The 16,882-nt window shown below is 38.0% G+C and overlaps 1 protein-coding gene and 1 pseudogene across 1 annotated transcript; one reads left to right on the top strand and one right to left on the bottom strand.

Moving 5' to 3' along the window:
* Nucleotides 1–1,970: 1,970 nt before the first annotated feature.
* Nucleotides 1,971–3,185, top strand: LOC145483174 (melanocyte-stimulating hormone receptor-like; annotated as a pseudogene).
* A 2,824-nt stretch (nucleotides 3,186–6,009) lies between these two features.
* Nucleotides 6,010–15,535, bottom strand: LOC145481267 (cationic amino acid transporter 3-like). Its single transcript, XM_081459714.1, has 6 exons — nucleotides 15,064–15,535; nucleotides 13,039–13,200; nucleotides 12,532–12,600; nucleotides 7,774–8,906; nucleotides 6,677–7,244; nucleotides 6,010–6,576 (listed from the first exon to the last, which is right to left on the bottom strand). Exons 3-6 carry the CDS (start codon nucleotides 12,593–12,595, stop codon nucleotides 6,410–6,412), a joined length of 1,932 nt encoding a protein of 643 aa, XP_081315840.1. The 5' UTR covers nucleotides 12,596–12,600; nucleotides 13,039–13,200; nucleotides 15,064–15,535; the 3' UTR covers nucleotides 6,010–6,409.
* Between the last annotated feature and the right edge of the window lie 1,347 nt (nucleotides 15,536–16,882).

The following is a 16,882-nucleotide window of genomic DNA, read 5'->3' on the forward strand; positions in this document are numbered from 1 at the left end:
CATGACGGCTTTTTATGAAGTCTTGTTCAAGAGGCTTGAAACACGAACGACTATAGCTTATTTCTTTAATTAGTAGTATTAGTTCAAGTTGATGCTGTCGTCGTAGCAATGACTAAACATCTTAAAAAAGAAAAGAAAAGAAAAAAAAAAAAAAAAGAAAAAAAAAACACGTAACGCGTGCGCAGATGGGATAAGTCGGAGGCCCCGTGCACACGTATCCGGATATTTTTGAATCCGCAACTTTTTCTTTCCGGATACGGCTTCCGTCCACACGCATCCGGCGAATTCAGCAGAGAATCCGAAAATTTTTGAATCCGCTCTCCAGAGTGGAAAAAAATAAATCCCCAACGAATCCAATGACGTGTGGACGGTGAATACGGATATTTTCGAATCCGATGACGTAGCAAAATCGTGTCCAGATTCTTACCGAACAATAAACCAATATAGCGGCACAACGTATAGGCCTAGTTTCTCTAGAGTGAATCCGGATACCATCGGATGCGTGTGGACAGGCGAATTCGATTTGAATACGCTACGTGTGGACGGGAAAATTTTTGAATCCGCAAAGAAAAAGTAGCGGATTCAAAAATATGCAGATACGCGTGGACGGGGCCTGAACTTTTCGTTCGGTATTTGCACTTTTTGCTGTTAAGGAGTAATTTAATAATTCAAAGAATACTTGCAATGTTGCAAATCTAAAACTTACCTAATTACGCACGCACCCACAAATTTAAGCGAAGATAACAGCAAGCCACAGGAAGCAGTTTTTTTTAGAATGGTGGGTTCCCTCTATGAGATGCACCTTCAGGGAATCATGGTAGTTTTATTCATCATCTTGGATTGAGGAAATTGGCCATTTATGACTGTCTGCAAGAGTATATTCGAGCAGATGTTTAGTCGCACGTTTTCTGTGCAGTAGTTAATCAATTATTACTAATTTTGGGCATATGGAAAGCAAATAATGAATTTCAGAGTAAATTAAGCGAAGAACTGTTTTTCAGCTTGAACTATGAAAGGAAATGAAAGTTGTCAGTCAATTATGAACGAGGAAACACTAAAGCTGGGAAACTTTATTGGCTTCAACTTGAACATTAAAAGCCGATTATACTCACTGCTTTGGAAGCGGCGGAAAATAAAATGAATGGTTACTTTAATAGAAAGACTCCCTTAACAGGCTAAAACAAGTTAATAAATAAGATAGATATTCTCCTTGTCCTGCAGAGGAGCTTTGTTGCAATTTATGAAGTTATCTGCCAATTTTTTTTTGTCAAAAATACTGGGGTTAACAATAGCCTTGTGAGGTCTGTTTTGAACATGAACAAAGTTTTTCGTTTCCACTTTTTTCTCCCATTCAGGGAGAGAGAGAGGGGGGGGGGGAGGGAGGTTGGGGGATTCACGCTTCACATATACTTTTATCTACTTCAAGTTAAGACATCATATCGTAGAATTCAAATCCATCTTCAAACTGTTCGAGATATCAGTCGTCATTTTTATTCGCTCACTTCAAATTCGTCTTTCAAAACATAACAGTTTACTTTGTGTGGAGGAATAAATCACTCATAACGATAACAGGAAGTTTCTAGAATTTAGAAATGGTTTCTGAAATTGAGAATATAATCTTCGATCCCAAAAGGTGGACTATAAATCTGTATAATTGTCCTTCTTTCGATATTTATTTTGAAACAAAAAAAGGGGCAATACTGCTACTGTGTTGAAAAAGTCAGTCTTAAGAAGTAGAACCATCTGCTGGGCTAGTTTTAGCTTTTAAATTGTTTTACCAAATGAATTGTTCATTTATTTAAACAATTTGACAAAGGCAGGTGAGACGCAAAAGAACCTAATTTCGTCCCCTATAAGGCGTGATAAACATGTCATGGATGACATATGCATGTTTGACAAATTAAGAAACATGAATTTTTGATCAAGGCATTCAAGCTGAGAGTTAAACTCAGGGCTACAGATAACAACGCTGCACAAGAGTAATGGCCACAACAAACTTTTCTGGAGACGAATTCGAAAAGCAGACCATTACGTCTTTAAATCTCTACTGCTTACCAGATTTAACTACTGGGATATATGGCCAGCTCACATTGAAATCAGTTTTAAACTCTTTTCTGTCCATCACGGCATTTTTTAGCAATGCTTTGGTCCTAGTTGCTCTTCGCAAGGAGTCTCCACTTCATCCGCCGTCCAAACTCTTGCTTCGTAACCTGGCAACAACTGATCTTTGTGTTGGTCTTATTTCACAGCCTCTCTATGCTGCTTTATTGCTGACTGCTGTGAATGAACACTAGAATATTTGTAGCTACGTAGCAGTCGTAGTTTCTGTAACAAACGGTATTTTATGCGCGGTGTCTTTGTTGACACTGACTGCAATAAGTGTGGACAGACTTCTCGCCCTTTTGTTGGGGCTTAGATACAGACAGGTTGTAACTTTGAGGCGAGCTTACGGAACCGTTATTGCCTTTTGGGCTGTGTCTACTGTCTTGTCAACAATCAAGCCCTTTTTAAATTCCCTTGTAAGGTCATGGTGCGAAATTATATTTGTATCACTGTGTCTAGTAACCTCGACCTTCAGTTATACAAAGGTTTTCATTAACCTCCGCCATCGACAAAATCAACTTCAAGACCAAGTGCAGCAACCGAACCAGACAAATCAGCTGAACATGTCGCGATACAGAAAGGCAGTGTCCACTGCACTGTGGCTGCAGTTCACGTTAGTCGCTTGCTATCTACCATTTGTAATATCGGTAACTTGGCTTATTCATGCTAAGCCATCTTTATCAGTTTCTCTCGCTTGGAATTATACATTCACTTTAGTTCTCTTAAACTCGACATTGAACCCGATTCTTTACTGCTGGAAGATAGACGAAGTGAGACAAGCGGTGAAGGACACAATCAGACAAGTACGTTGCTATTGATCGAGTTAGGTCTTTTGGAACTGTATCATCCCTTAGCTTACCAAACAAAGAGAAAAAGGAAAAACCATTCGAAACAATAGTTAACGGATAAGATTCTCTAAAAGATGAAAATTAAGAGTGATATTCGGTTTGGTGTACTGGTATTTTGGCGGCATTGCATGTTTCTGTAGGAGTAATTATAACAACTGTAAGAGTTTCATTATCGTAAATTAAAAAGTTGTACTAAAGATTTGTTGGTACAAACTGTGAATAAAGATGTGATAACATGCAATAAAGTCCAATTCTTCTCCGGTTGGACATGAACTGCATAATTTAAATACGATAGAGTTACGTTAAAACAGGTTCAAAATACAAGAGGAAAGCCGATTGTGGGTAGAGGTCGATCTAGTCAATATGGAAATAAAGACAGGATTCTCCTGGACTTTTATCAAGAAATACATTTGATGGCCTCTAGCGATTCGAGAAAAACGATTCTTCTCAACTTATAGTCGTATTTAGTGTGTAACAGAAAAATTGCATGTTGATTTTCACGATAAACTTTTCAGTTTTGTCTAGTATGGCGTTTTTGCATTCTACGCAGCAACTCAGATTCCGGTTGAGAGGGAAGGTGATATTTTCATTTTACAGCCCTTGAGTTGAAACAAAAAAGAAAAAGGTGACTTAAATTTCTTGAAACATTACAAAGAGATTGGATATTTCTCATCACAAAAAGGTGAACATCTCTGCAGCTGCCACAGTAAAATGTATTTCCTCATTTGAATAAAGACATTATTGACAGGCAGAATTTCACTGGAAGTAGTTTTAACTCATAATAAAGCAGAAAAAATTGCCTTTTTATTATCACTGTATCGGATTCTCTTTTAAACTACAATATAAGATCATAAAATTAACATAAATTTGAGAGAATGTTTAGGATCTCGACGGTTTAAGAAATTTAAATTGGTTCGAGGTGAAAGTCGCCTGCATGACCATGATTATTAAACTTGTCGAATTTTTTTTTATTTGAAATGCTCCAAAAAAAACTTAAATAAACTTGTCAAACAGCGAATGCAAGTAACCCTCAGCTAAGAAAGCCTGTCGGTGTTTAATCATAAAATATTTTAACCAAAGAAGAACGACTATACATCGACAGAAAACTAATTCTAAAGAATAAAATTGAGGATACACATCCAGTATTGTGGGAAAATGATCGTAACAAATTAACCGACTAGAGATGAAAACAGGAAATATTATACTAGACAAGTTTAGCCGGACGAATACATAAATATTTGACGTTCGAAGACGGCAAGGCAGATGTATTTTTAGTTTTATAAAGGTCTCGAGAAGATGTTTGTGGCATCAAATTACCTGGAAACAAACCAAAAGGCTACTGAACGGAGAGTCCAGTTTAGAGGAGTAGAACTAGTAAAAGTACTTCAACGGATGCCGACATTTCACAAATCAGTCGCCAGCTATACGAATTATTTACGAAAATAAAGAAAATTGTTTCGCTCTGTTTGAGTTTTTCGCCTTGAGATAGGAGCATGCGCAGAAGAACACGGAGCTTTTCTTTGGCGCCAACCTATTCTCGACCCCAGAGTTCTTCGCACCATGTCAAGAAAGCGGAGGGTCTAGGGTCGAGAATGGCGCAAGTCGTAAAAGGACTTCAAGCATTGCTTAATCATGATTCAAAAAATAGAATTTTGACCCATAAAATCGTAAGGCTTTTTAAAATCGCTTTCATATTCCGTTTTTGACGGAACTAATCAACCAAACGTTTTTGAAATATTGCGTGTTCTTATGTCAGACACTGCTGGGGGTGTCATCACCGATACTTGACATACAGTAGGCTTAAACAACAACCAGAACCCAAGAATGAAGAATTGTTGACCTTTTTTATCTAAAGAATGTAGACTAAGGAAAAATATGGTGGATTTGTCAAAACTACCAAGAGATAAGGTTCACTTGGACATTCCAAAAGCAGCCCAGACTAAGTTTAAATCAAAGACTTGGAAAAAGGATCGTGTCACTTATCGTTTGTGTGGTGCGGTACTGAGGGACAAGGCAAAGCAAGGTTGCATTATAAGGAATATTTTTTGTGAATCTACAAGTAATGAATGGCCGCCAAAAGAATGGTATTTTTCGATCAGAAAAAGAGCAAAGAGCACTATTTTTTTGTTTCGTCCGATAAAATTCTAATAACAAACCATCGTAGCCATTATGTTTCAGCAGAGCAATAGAACGTATGCACAGGAAACGAGAAATGCATTTTTTCTTTGAGAACTGACCTTTATTGTTATATTAACTTGTAATATTTGAGCCATTCGTTCATGACTACCTGGGCGATTTATATTGATAGAGAGACCGGCAAAATAATTGACGTATTGTGAAGTAACCTTATTAGGCTGATTTAGCAAGAGAACGGGAACGTCACTGGACGACGGCGCGCGCAGTACAAATACCCAAATATGGTCAAATTAGGACGGAATCCAGGTTATTCCGCGCGACCTGCAAGTCGTCATCTGACGTTCCCGTCCTGTTGTTAAATCAGCCTAATGTAAAGACTAGGTAGATTTACAGACTTGCTGATTGACAGACAGACTGACTAACTAACTGAATGACATGACTGACTGACAAACCGGGCTAACGGATCGAGTGTGAGAAATTAGATCATTTACTGTTTATAAATATAAAGAGATGACCGAAGGCTGAACAGGATAAATGTCGATAAAACATCACCAAAAAAAAAAACAAAAAACAAAAAAACCCATCACAACATGACAAGAACCATCCCCTCCAAGTAACTTACACAAGGGTTATGTCGAGGACCATACAAACACAACCAAGGTACACCGAATAGAAAAGGTTTGTTATGTGAAGGCAATGTGCAATTCCACAATTTCGTGTCTGTATTAATAACTGAATAGGTGAGGTTAGTGATACGTTTGACGGTATACTAGTGACAAATTCTTTAAGTAACTCTGCCAATAATTCCTGGCAGTAATAAGTCGATGATAAATCAATATTACTACTTTTTATCAGTTGGTATTACAATAATGGTACCAAACGAGTAATTGGCCACTTTCATGGCATATCAGGTTATCCTAGCACAGACAACCTGTTAGAAACAACCTTAATTTTAGGCTTAATTGCTTACGGCTCAAGAACGAGCTCAGAGACCTCCATACTTATTGTTGAATTGTGATCAGCATGTTAAAATTCAAATTTTCGCAAAATTTGAATTAAAACTTCGAAAGAGGATAAAAGCCACCTTAAGTTATTGAAAATCTAATTATAACCATCAGCAAGGGTCAAACATGTTCCGTAAGAGGTCACGTGTTGCATGAGCTTGCCTGAACGGTAGCCGCAGCGTTGGCCCCTGCAGTAGCTCTGGATGTAGGCTGAGCTGGCCTCTGCAGTAGCCTTAGAAGTAAGCTAAGCTGGCCCCTGCAATGGACGGTGTTAGAAGTGGGCTGAACTGGCCTCTACAGTAGCCTCACTTATTCTATTTACTGAGAAAAGAGATCCTGGTACTGCTTTGCTTTGGGTTGTATCTTCTTAATGCGCGCGTCCACATCAGGATTTTCGTATACTATAAAGTCTTGTTCTGATGCCGGCTTTGGTTTAAGTGCTTCGTTGCTTCGCCTGTAACCATAGAAAGCGTAGATGAACAACCCTACAACACACAATGGAAAATAGAATTTAGTTCAAATGTCATGGTGCTAGGTCTTTAGCAAGATGTTTGAAATAAAGAACTAGTATCGACAGTGTTTTACCTGGAACAAGCCATGCACCAAAGCGTACAAATGTCCAGTATTTCAGCTCAGCAATCAAAAGAATATTGACAAAAATGGTTACAATTGGAAGCCAGGGAATACATGGCACTGTGGTAGAAAACGCTGGATAGTTTCTAGGCTGCCTTGTCAGGAAAATCACAGCAGCCAATGCAAAGAGGCCACTTATACCACCCGACAGGAATGCCCACACCTCATCGTTCAGGACATTAGTTATTACAGTTGTGAAAACAATGACGAGGCATGAAAGGCTAATAACCAATAAAAACACTGCAAAGCTGGCGTTAGAGCCAGATACTTTGCTTGGTTTTTGCGATGTTTTTGTCTTCTTCCTGTCAAAGTTACGTTTCTGTAGGTTTGGAGTATCTCCGAAGGTATACGGGTATGTTTCTGATTCCATGGAGATGAACTGTAGCCATTGGTTTGTTCGTTCTAGTTGAGCGGCTTTACTATGTACCACATCTTCTGCGCCTGGCTGGTAACGAGTTATCAGGACCGAGATGGCGACCATGGTGTGAGCGAAGAGAGTGCCAATAGATAATACTTCAATCTGGAGAATATGAATACAAAATCAATCAAGCAAGCAAGCAAGCAAGCAAGCAAGTAAGCAGGCAAGCAAGCAAGCAAGCAAGCAAGCAAGCAAGCAATCAATCAATCAATCAATCAATCATTTAACCGATCGATCGGTCGTTCGGTTGGTTGATTAGCCAGGCGGGCAGGCAGGCAGACAGGCAGTCAGTCAGTCAGTGAGTCCGTCGATCGGTCAATCAGTCAGTCGGAAAGTCAGTCAGTTAGACAGTTAAACAGTCAGTCAGTCAGTCAGTCAGTCAATCCATCAATCAGACGATCGATCGGTCAATTAAACGATCACTCAGTGAATCGATCGACCAATGATTAATTTAATGGAAGGCAGGTCAGTCCGCTGGTCTTCGGTCGGTCGGTCGGTCAGTCGGTTGGCGCTGGGTCAGTCAATCAGTCTTTCAAAGAAAAGAAAAACAACTTAACAAAAGAATCCCTTGAACTTAATAGCCTTTTCGTCTAAGTTCGCTACAGTTTGTAATGACAAACAAAGTACAAACCAAATGTCCTGTGGTAAATAAAGCTGCCAAGCATCCACTTAGGAAACCACCAGCTAAAGTCACGATCTCAAAAGCATGGGACGATTCATCAAGGCAACCAAAACACACGAACAGAAGGCCATCATGAGCCATGTTAAACAAAATCCGTGGTCCAGCAAGCGAGCAAGAAAGCAAACCAATGAGAGTAGCCGAGACAGCTCCAACGGAAACCAAGTACTGGGCTCCAGGAATAGCTTGAAAGATCTTTGCCAGTGGCGCCAAGTGTCTCAATTGATCATGCGGTGTTATAAGGGTGAACACAGTTGCAATCCCACAATATATTATTGTAACTATTGTAACAGTCAAGATAATTGACAGAGAAGTAGAGGACTGCGGGCGCTTGACCTCTCCACTAACAGCAGCAATGGCGTCTAAGCCAATGAAAGCATAATAACCAGTGGCAGCTGCGCTCAAGACTCCATGAACACCGTGAGGAGCGAAATCACTGGCCCAGTTTTCTGGTTTGACGAGAAAAAGGCTGATCACGAAAAGCAGGATTAAAGCGATGATACTGAACACGAACATAACTCGATTGAAGATCATGGCCCATCGCAACCCCACAGTAACAATAAGAACCACTGCTAGAGCTACAGCCAAGGCTAAAAAATCCGGAAATGGTGCCAAAAAAGGATTGTCCCAAGTTACTACTTTTTCTTTGAAAAAGGTGTAAATCTCCCCACCAGATATAAAATCAATGTACTCGCTGCAAGTTCGCGCCAAGACAGCTGTTGCAATGGCATATTCGACAAGCATTGTCCATCCCACGATGAAGGCCCATATCTCGCCAACAGTTGCATAACAATACACGTATGCTGAACCACACTTTGGAACTCGTGAACTGAACTCTGCATAACAGATCCCGGACAGTATCACAGAAAAGGAGGCCAACACAATGGATAAAATGACAGCCGGTCCTGCGATATCACGTGCTAGCTTAGCATTCATGACGTATATACCAATGCCAATTGCTGTGCCCACCCCTAAGAGGGTCAGGTCCATAGTGGATAAAGTTCTTCTCAGACTACCTTCTGATAGTAGAGTGAGGTAGGGCTTGGTGCGAGTTACTTTTGTCAACCAGGAGGGCCAGTTTGGATCTGACGAAAGTTAAACATGCAAATAAATGGATCGATTGCAAATAAATCGATTGTTCGTTGTATGTTTTTTTAGATCTAACAAAGCCCACATAGTCCTTATTTATCTGTAAAATATACAGCCCAGCAACTAAAAGAAATTATATAATAAGCCAAATTATTCTCGCATTTTGATTGGCTCTTACTTATGATCCACAGGAGGACAGACGTAATGACGACGTCATTAACAGCTTTTTGTTATATAAAAGGACACACACTCGCCTAGGGGTAGTGTGCCACTTTTTGATCTTACCACATTTTCACGTCATCTGTGATCTATAATAATAATAATAATAATAATAATAATAGTGATAGTGACAGTGATAGTAATAGTAATAGTAATAGTAATAGTAATAGTAAAAGTAAAAGTAAAAGGAATAGTAATAGTAATAGTAATAGTAATAACAATAGCAATGGTAATAGTAATAGTAATAGTAATAGTAATAGTAATAGTGATAGTGATAGTAAAAGTAAAAGTAAAAGTAATAGTAATAGTAATAGCAATAGCAATAGCAATGGTAATAGTAATAGTAATAGTAATAGTGATAGTGATAGTAAAAGTAAAAGTAATAGTAATAGTAATAGTAATAGTAATAGCAATAGCAATAGCAATGGTAATAGTAATAGTAATAGTAATAGTAATAGTAATAGTAATCATAACAGTAATGGCAATGGCAATGGTAATGGTAATGGTAATGGTAATGGTAATGGCAATGGCAATGGTAATGGTAATGGTAATGGTAATGGTAATGTTAATAGTAATAGTAATAGCAATGGCAATGGTAATGGTAATGGTAATAGTAATAGTAATAGTAATACTAATCGTAACAGTAATGGCAATGGTAATGGTAATGGTAATGGTAATGGCAATGGCAATGGCAATGGTAATGGTAATGGTAATGGTAATGGTAATGGCAATGGCAATGGTAATGGCAATGGTAATGGTAATGGTAATGGTAATAGTAATAGCAATGGCAATGGTAATAGTAATGGTAATAGTAATAGTAATAGTAATAGTAATCGTAACAGTAATGGCAATGGCAATGGTAATGGTAATGGTAATGGTAATGGCAATGGTAATGGTAATGGTAATGGTAATGGTAATAGTAATAGTAATAGCAATAACAATGGTAATAGTAATAGCAATGGTAATAGTAATAGTAATAGTGATAGTAATAGTAATAGGAATAGTAATAGTAATCGTAACAGTAATGGCAATGGCAATGGCAATGGTAATGGTAATGGTAATGGTAATAGTAATGGCAATGGCAATGGTAATGGTAATGGTAATGGTAATAGTAATAGTAATAGTAATAGCAATAGCAATGGTAATAGTAATAGTAATGGTAATAGTAATAGTAATAGTAATCGTAACAGTAATCGTAACAGTAATGGCAATGGCAATGGCAATGGTAATGGTAATGGTAATGGTAATGGTAATGGCAATGGTAATGGCAATGGCAATGGTAATGATAATGTTAATAGTAATAGTAATAGCAATGGCAATGGTAATGGTAATGGTAATAGTAATAGTAATAGTAATAGTAATAGTAATAGTAATAGTAATAGTAATAGTAATAGTAATAGTAATAGTAATAGTAATAGTAATCGTAACAGTAATGGCAATGGTAATGGTAATGGTAATGGTAATGGCAATGGCAATGGTAATGGTAATGGTAATGGTAATGGTAATGGTAATGGCAATGGTAATGGTAATGGTAATGGTCATGGTAATGGTAATGGCAATGGCAATGGTAATGGTAATGGTAATGGTAATGGTAATGGTAATGGTAATGGTAATAGTAATAGTAATAGTAATCGTAACAGTAATGGCAATGGCAATGGCAATGGTAATGGTAATGGTAATGGTAATGGCAATGGCAATGGTAATGATAATGTTAATAGTAATAGTAATAGCAATGGCAATGGTAATGGTAATGGTAATAGTAATAGTAATAGTAATAGTAATAGTAATAGTAATCGTAACAGTAATGGCAATGGTAATGGTAATGGTAATGGTAATGGCAATGGCAATGGTAATGGTAATGGTAATGGTAATGGTAATGGTAATGGCAATGGTAATGGTAATGGTAATGGTCATGGTAATGGTAATGGCAATGGCAATGGTAATGGTAATGGTAATGGTAATGGTAATGGTAATGGTAATGGTAATAGTAATAGTAATCGTAACAGTAATGGCAATGGCAATGGCAATGGTAATGGTAATGGTAATGGTAATGGCAATGGCAATGGTAATGGTAATGGTAATGGTAATGGTAATGGTAATGGTAATGGTAATGGTAATAGTAATAGTAATAGTAATCGTAACAGTAATGGCAATGGCAATGGCAATGGTAATGGTAATGGTAATGGTAATGGCAATGGTAATGGTAATGGTAATGGTAATGGTAATGGTAATGGCAATGGTAATGGTAATGGTAATGGTAATGGTCATGGTAATGGTAATGGCAATGGCAATGGTAATGGTAATGGTAATGGTAATGGTAATAGTAATAGTAATCGTAACAGTAATGGCAATGGCAATGGCAATGGTAATGGTAATGGTAATGGTAATGGTAATGGTATTGGTAATAGTAATGGTAATAGTAATGGCAATGGTAATGGTAATGGTAATAGTAATAGTAATAGCAATAGCAATGGTAATGGTAATAGTAATAGTAATAGTAATAGTAATAGTAATAGTAATAGTAATAGTAATAGTAATAGTAATAGTAATAGGAATAGGAATAGTAATAGTAATAGTAATAGTAATAGTAATAGTAATAGTAATAGTAAAAGTAATAGTAAAAGTAATAAGAGTAATAGTAATAGTAATAATAGTAATAAATAACTTTATTTAACGAGCGAAACACTTTACAGTCCTGGACTGAGAAACCTGTGGCCCTCACCTAAATTACAACAATAAAAAGTTACAATGAATAAAAAAAATATTTATATACATAATCACTAAACAGACGAACGGGACCCTTCGCTTCCCCTCCCTCCTTGCTATCCCCGTTATTAACCTTTAGGTAACAAGTTATCAGATTAGGTGGTATTATTGAACATCGTTTCTATTCGGGTGAAAAAAATCCCCTACACTTAATTTAATCCCCATTAATATCAACGGAAGTTAGTTGTTTCGGGAACTGTTTTGAAGCTCGTCAAATGTCCATGGAGCACTAAATAAAATATCACCCATTGTACAATTTGCCGGGCCTCCTTCTCTTCCAAAGCATTGCTGGATATTATGTGGCAAGGTTGGCTGGATTAAACGGGACATGGTATACGTATTGAGGAAGGAGACAGGCAAGGAAAAGCAAGCAACATTTTTGGGCAAAAAGGTAGAGTGTTACTCACAGGTCTGCGACTAGAATTGTGGTTGAAACATGAAATTTCTCTACAAATTGACAAATTGGCTGATCTGGCGTTGCCATGGAGTTGATCAAATCCCACTAGTGTCAGAATAAGTCTTTAACCTGATTACTACACTGATTACCACGCCAACTGCTTCGACCTCTTAACCAAGCTGCCTTCCGCATTTTGAGGTGTGCAGCTATTCATTAATTTAAAGTGCTCTTTAACTTACCATCGTTTTCTTTAGCTTCTTTGCTGTGCTCGGGATCCTCGAGTGTAATTGGCGGCGGAAACATGGCCCCTGCAGCATAGTGTTTACATAGTGTAAGCGTTAGAGCAGTTTTTAATTGAGACACACTGTCACAAAACCAAATCCAAAGTAATCACTCTAGCCAATCAGACAGGACACAGACATTACAGTGAACCAATCAAAACTCCAAGTAACTACATGGAGCTGACACAAAGCGTGGAAAAACGAGTGCAAGTGAACCACGATTGGTTTTGGCTTTACTTCTGATTGGATGAAAAAGTGGCGCATCTTTTAAGCCAATCGTGCAGCGTAGTTGATGCAAAACCAATTACTTTACGATACTCAAACGAAAACCGCTAATATGCCCACGTGCAATGATTCTTCTTGTTTCTATTATCCTAGCCACTAATTCCTTGCATAGAATCTCCTTGATTAACCAGTTTATTCAAGAAAAAAAAATCACCAACCAAACAAGTACACGTCACTCACCCTGACTGCATCTGTAGATCCTGTTATGACTTCTGGTAATAGATGGTAGCTTTGCTGCTTAAACTAGGGAGGGACTAGCTTTCGTAACCCGTTATGATTTAACGGCATGGCGAGACGTCCGTACTTGTAAAGAAAACTGGCTTAGATGGGTTTGACTGATCGCTGAAAATTGATTAAATTATTAATTGTCAGCCGAGGCGTTATGCTTTTTTTGACTGATAGCTGAGAAGTACTGCTTGTCTCCTTTGTTTGAATAGTAATGAAGCCTGACATTATTAAAGCAAAACTATTGTTTTATCCGCTAATTTCTATTTTCATATAGCTGGAGTTTTTCTCACAACAGCGCTCCCATTCATTGGCTAGTTCATGGTCACATGACATCTAACAATCAAACTGTTTACAGCAAACTGCCATGAGCGGGCAACATTGCGAAAACTATGACGTCAAAAGGGAAACATTTCACTGTTACCCGCGAAATGTTGACCGCTGTTGCACGTGATCAGAGCGTGCAGTTGAAGGGGCCTAATGTTGTCGCTGGAATCCCAGCGCTTTTTTCAAAATTTGCTTTTGTTTTGTTTTGCTATATAACAAATCACTTAATGACCGGTCCCTTGGGCAACAGTGAATTTTGTTTCTCTCGAATCTCAATGTTTCCCTCGACACATTGAGATTCTCGGGAAACAAAATTCACTGTTCCCCTCGGGACCAGTCATTAAGTGTTAATTGTTATACCTCCCAACTCAAATACTTTTTCCGATTGGAGGAAAACGTGTCACGTGTCATGGGTTAAAACTCACTAGCTCCCTAGAGCGAGCAAAACTCACTAATTCCCTCGGGAAACAACAACTTGAAATTTCGACTCGCACCTGATCAGGTCGTGCACCTTGAAACAGCGGCAAATTTGTGTGCCAGTCACTTGAGCCAGTCGACCTGATGTCAAAACGTTTCTCACTAGAGAAGGCATTCATTATTGCAGAAGAGGGATTTATAATTCCAAAAACAAATCGGATTAACGAGGGGAAAAATTTGAACATCTCGTTTCTTCGAGCTTTTAATTTGGCGCTAAGAATGGGTCGCCCGCGTTCGGCAACTCGCTCTTCGAGCGCTGTCGCCAGGTATAGGAAAATAGTTGTGTCATTTACAACAAAATATGCTGTTCCTCGTCAAATCAAACCCAGAATTCTCGAGTTAAACATTAGAAGGCGCCAAAGCAACCTCAGTATTGTCTTCAATTTTTGTTAGCTGCGAAGAAAAACACTATTATCGTGTCGTTGCGGCAGGAAAGCTCAGTTTGACTGCCGCTCGTACTGCGGGCACAGCCACCGTAGGCGTCAAGCAAATAATTTTTTCGCAGTTTTCTTTTTGAATCGGGAGGTATACTAACAAAACACTTAATGACTGGCACCTCGGAAAACAGTGAGCTTTGTTTCCTCTCAACCCTCAATGTTCTCCGAGGCGAAGCCAAGTGGGGACATTGAGGGTCTCGGGGAAACAAACCTCACTGTTTCCCGAGGGGCCAGTCATTAAGTGCGAATTATTTAATGCCATCTCCCGATACCAACTCGAACCTTTTTCAATTTTTTCTTTAAAAGGTTAGAGCTATCGGGAGTAAGCTGTAGCTCTTTTCGATTTTATTGCTGCCCCGTTAGTTGAACTTTTTAATTTTACAGTTTCGATGTATTTGTTTAAAGCGCTGAACTTCTCCTTTTGTTTGTAAACATTAAGGACTCAAAAAATCAGTTTTCTCAAAAAATATTTAACTCACACAGCCTCAAGCTTGAAATATTTTACAATTCTACACAATTTTAAGATCAAGTCGAAAAATGTCGTGATGATTTAAAGCAATATTACTTGTCGAATCAATGTTTTTATTCGCATGTCCTGTCCTCCTTTAATATTTTCTTGATATTTTACGTATATTTTTCTTGGGAAATTTATATAATGTTTGATGCGATAGAGAAAGGTGATATCTGTGTTCGCGGGCGATATGATCACAATTATTACACACGTAGCCTTAACACTTACCCCGACCACTACAGACCACTCCTTTTATGACTTCTTGTTGTACGTGGTAGCTTTGTTACTTAAACTAGAGGAAAACGAGTTATCGAAACCCGCTATGGTTTATCTGTCGTGGCGTCTGCTCGACTGTCCTTGAAACAAAGAATTCCTAGTATAATATGGATGTAATCCTGGTATGTTAGCAGTCTGGTTAGCACTGTTAATTATTCTTTTACCAAGTACCAGCTCCGGGGATACGTTGTAACGTTGAAGGAACTCGGCACAAATTAGTACTTTTGTAAAAAATAAATTCACATTGAATAAAACTACAGCTAGCCAATCAAACTGAGCCATGTAGACAAATGCTGTTATGTTGCTTTTATTTATGGCTGCCATATGTTTTCAAATCATTTAGCATATTGCGTCCATTCTGTGGTAGCAATTCTATAGCCGTAGGTTACAATGACATACAGAGAAAAGTCAGAACAAATAAATACATCCCATGAGACAGTTAAACTGTCGGACCATAATTGAACAAAATTCTTGAATCTGCTTACTTATCAGCAGTTAACGAGTTCGATAACAGGTGGGAAAAAGAAAGAAAGACGGCTTTGTATGCCTTAGGTGTTTAAAATACACGACACAACCACAATACGTGCAAACAGTGTGTTCAGTTTTACACTTTTTAAGGCTCAGTTATGCATAAATTCCAATTTTTTTTTAACTAAGTCATGCACACATGGTACATGTATATATCTCTCGTTATATACTTCTCTTATTTTGTTTGTTTTTTTTTTTTTAAGTAGATTATCAGCACGTTTGATAACTTGCTCAACTGACCTGCTGGCTTTATTTTTAACAGTTTGTTTTTACCATCCAGTTTACCTTTTTTTTAGTTTCATTTTTTTATCTTGTTTGCCGTGATCTAACATGATACCCTAGGTATAATGTTGATGTTGATGTAGCTGGTAAATAAATAAGTAAGTAAGCAAGTAAGTAAACAAGCAAACGAGCAAGTATTCAAATTCGCCAAATATCATGACAATGCTGTTGGAAAATTTGTTTTCCAAAGTTTGCATACATACAAAAGTTCATCCAAGCATACAAATTTTGCGCGTATTATTTTTCTTGTATTTGAATTATATAGAACTGAATTGTCAACTAAGGAACATTCACATTACGCCGGATTTTTGTTGCAGTGCAGATAAACATCGCACCGATATATACCTTCATTCATGCTCCGAAAAGAGCCTGAAACAGAGCCAGTGAGATGTTAGTTTTCGCACAATGATAGTTCAGTAGTGGCGCGTGTTTTGTTGACTGAACCGGCGGTCCAATATCATAATGAACAATCAACTGGCACGCGCTAGCCAGACTTATTGTTTGATTAGTTGCACATCATCGCTTCACTGAACTTAAGACAATTAAGTTAAGGATCCTTAACTGTGCTTTGTTGTGTTAAGAAACTAAAAGCACACCGGATACAATTGTTGTTTGCGACTGATCCTGAACTTTTAATACTCCCAAGTGTTTTATAACAGAGCAAAACGCGTTTGAAAAAGCAGCTAATGTTTTGAGCATTCGCCTCAATTTGTAACGGCTTTTTTTACTGTATTGCTCCCGGATTTCGGAATGGAATAAGTTCAATGGAAAATAATTGTTTAATCAAATGTGCGTTTCCCCTCACCGTCGGTTACGATTGCTCCCGAAAAGAACTAAAAGCCTTTTGAATCAAAGTAAGTCAGGGCTTATTAGCGACGAAATTTTACGGTGGATATACGTGATTTAGCGTAAAAAATCGATAATCAACACCGGTTACTTCTTCTGAAATAACTGTTTTTAA

The sequence above is a fragment of the Orbicella franksi genome, chromosome 3 (assembly GCF_964199315.1).
Source record: "Orbicella franksi chromosome 3, jaOrbFran1.1, whole genome shotgun sequence".
NCBI lineage: Eukaryota > Metazoa > Cnidaria > Anthozoa > Scleractinia > Merulinidae > Orbicella > Orbicella franksi.

What these genes read in the sequence shown, in the direction of transcription:
- LOC145481267 (XM_081459714.1), bottom strand. Translation starts at nt 12,595, where the DNA reads ATGTTTCCGCCGCCAATTACACTCGAGGATCCCGAGCACAGCAAAGAA. An exon ending in AGAAGCTAAAGAAAACGATG is followed by an intron (nt 8,907 to 12,531) that starts GTAAGTTAAAGA and finishes AACTTTCGTCAG; the next exon opens with ATCCAAACTGGCCCTCCTGG. An exon ending in TATTTACCACAGGACATTTG is followed by an intron (nt 7,245 to 7,773) that starts GTTTGTACTTTG and finishes CATATTCTCCAG; the next exon opens with ATTGAAGTATTATCTATTGG.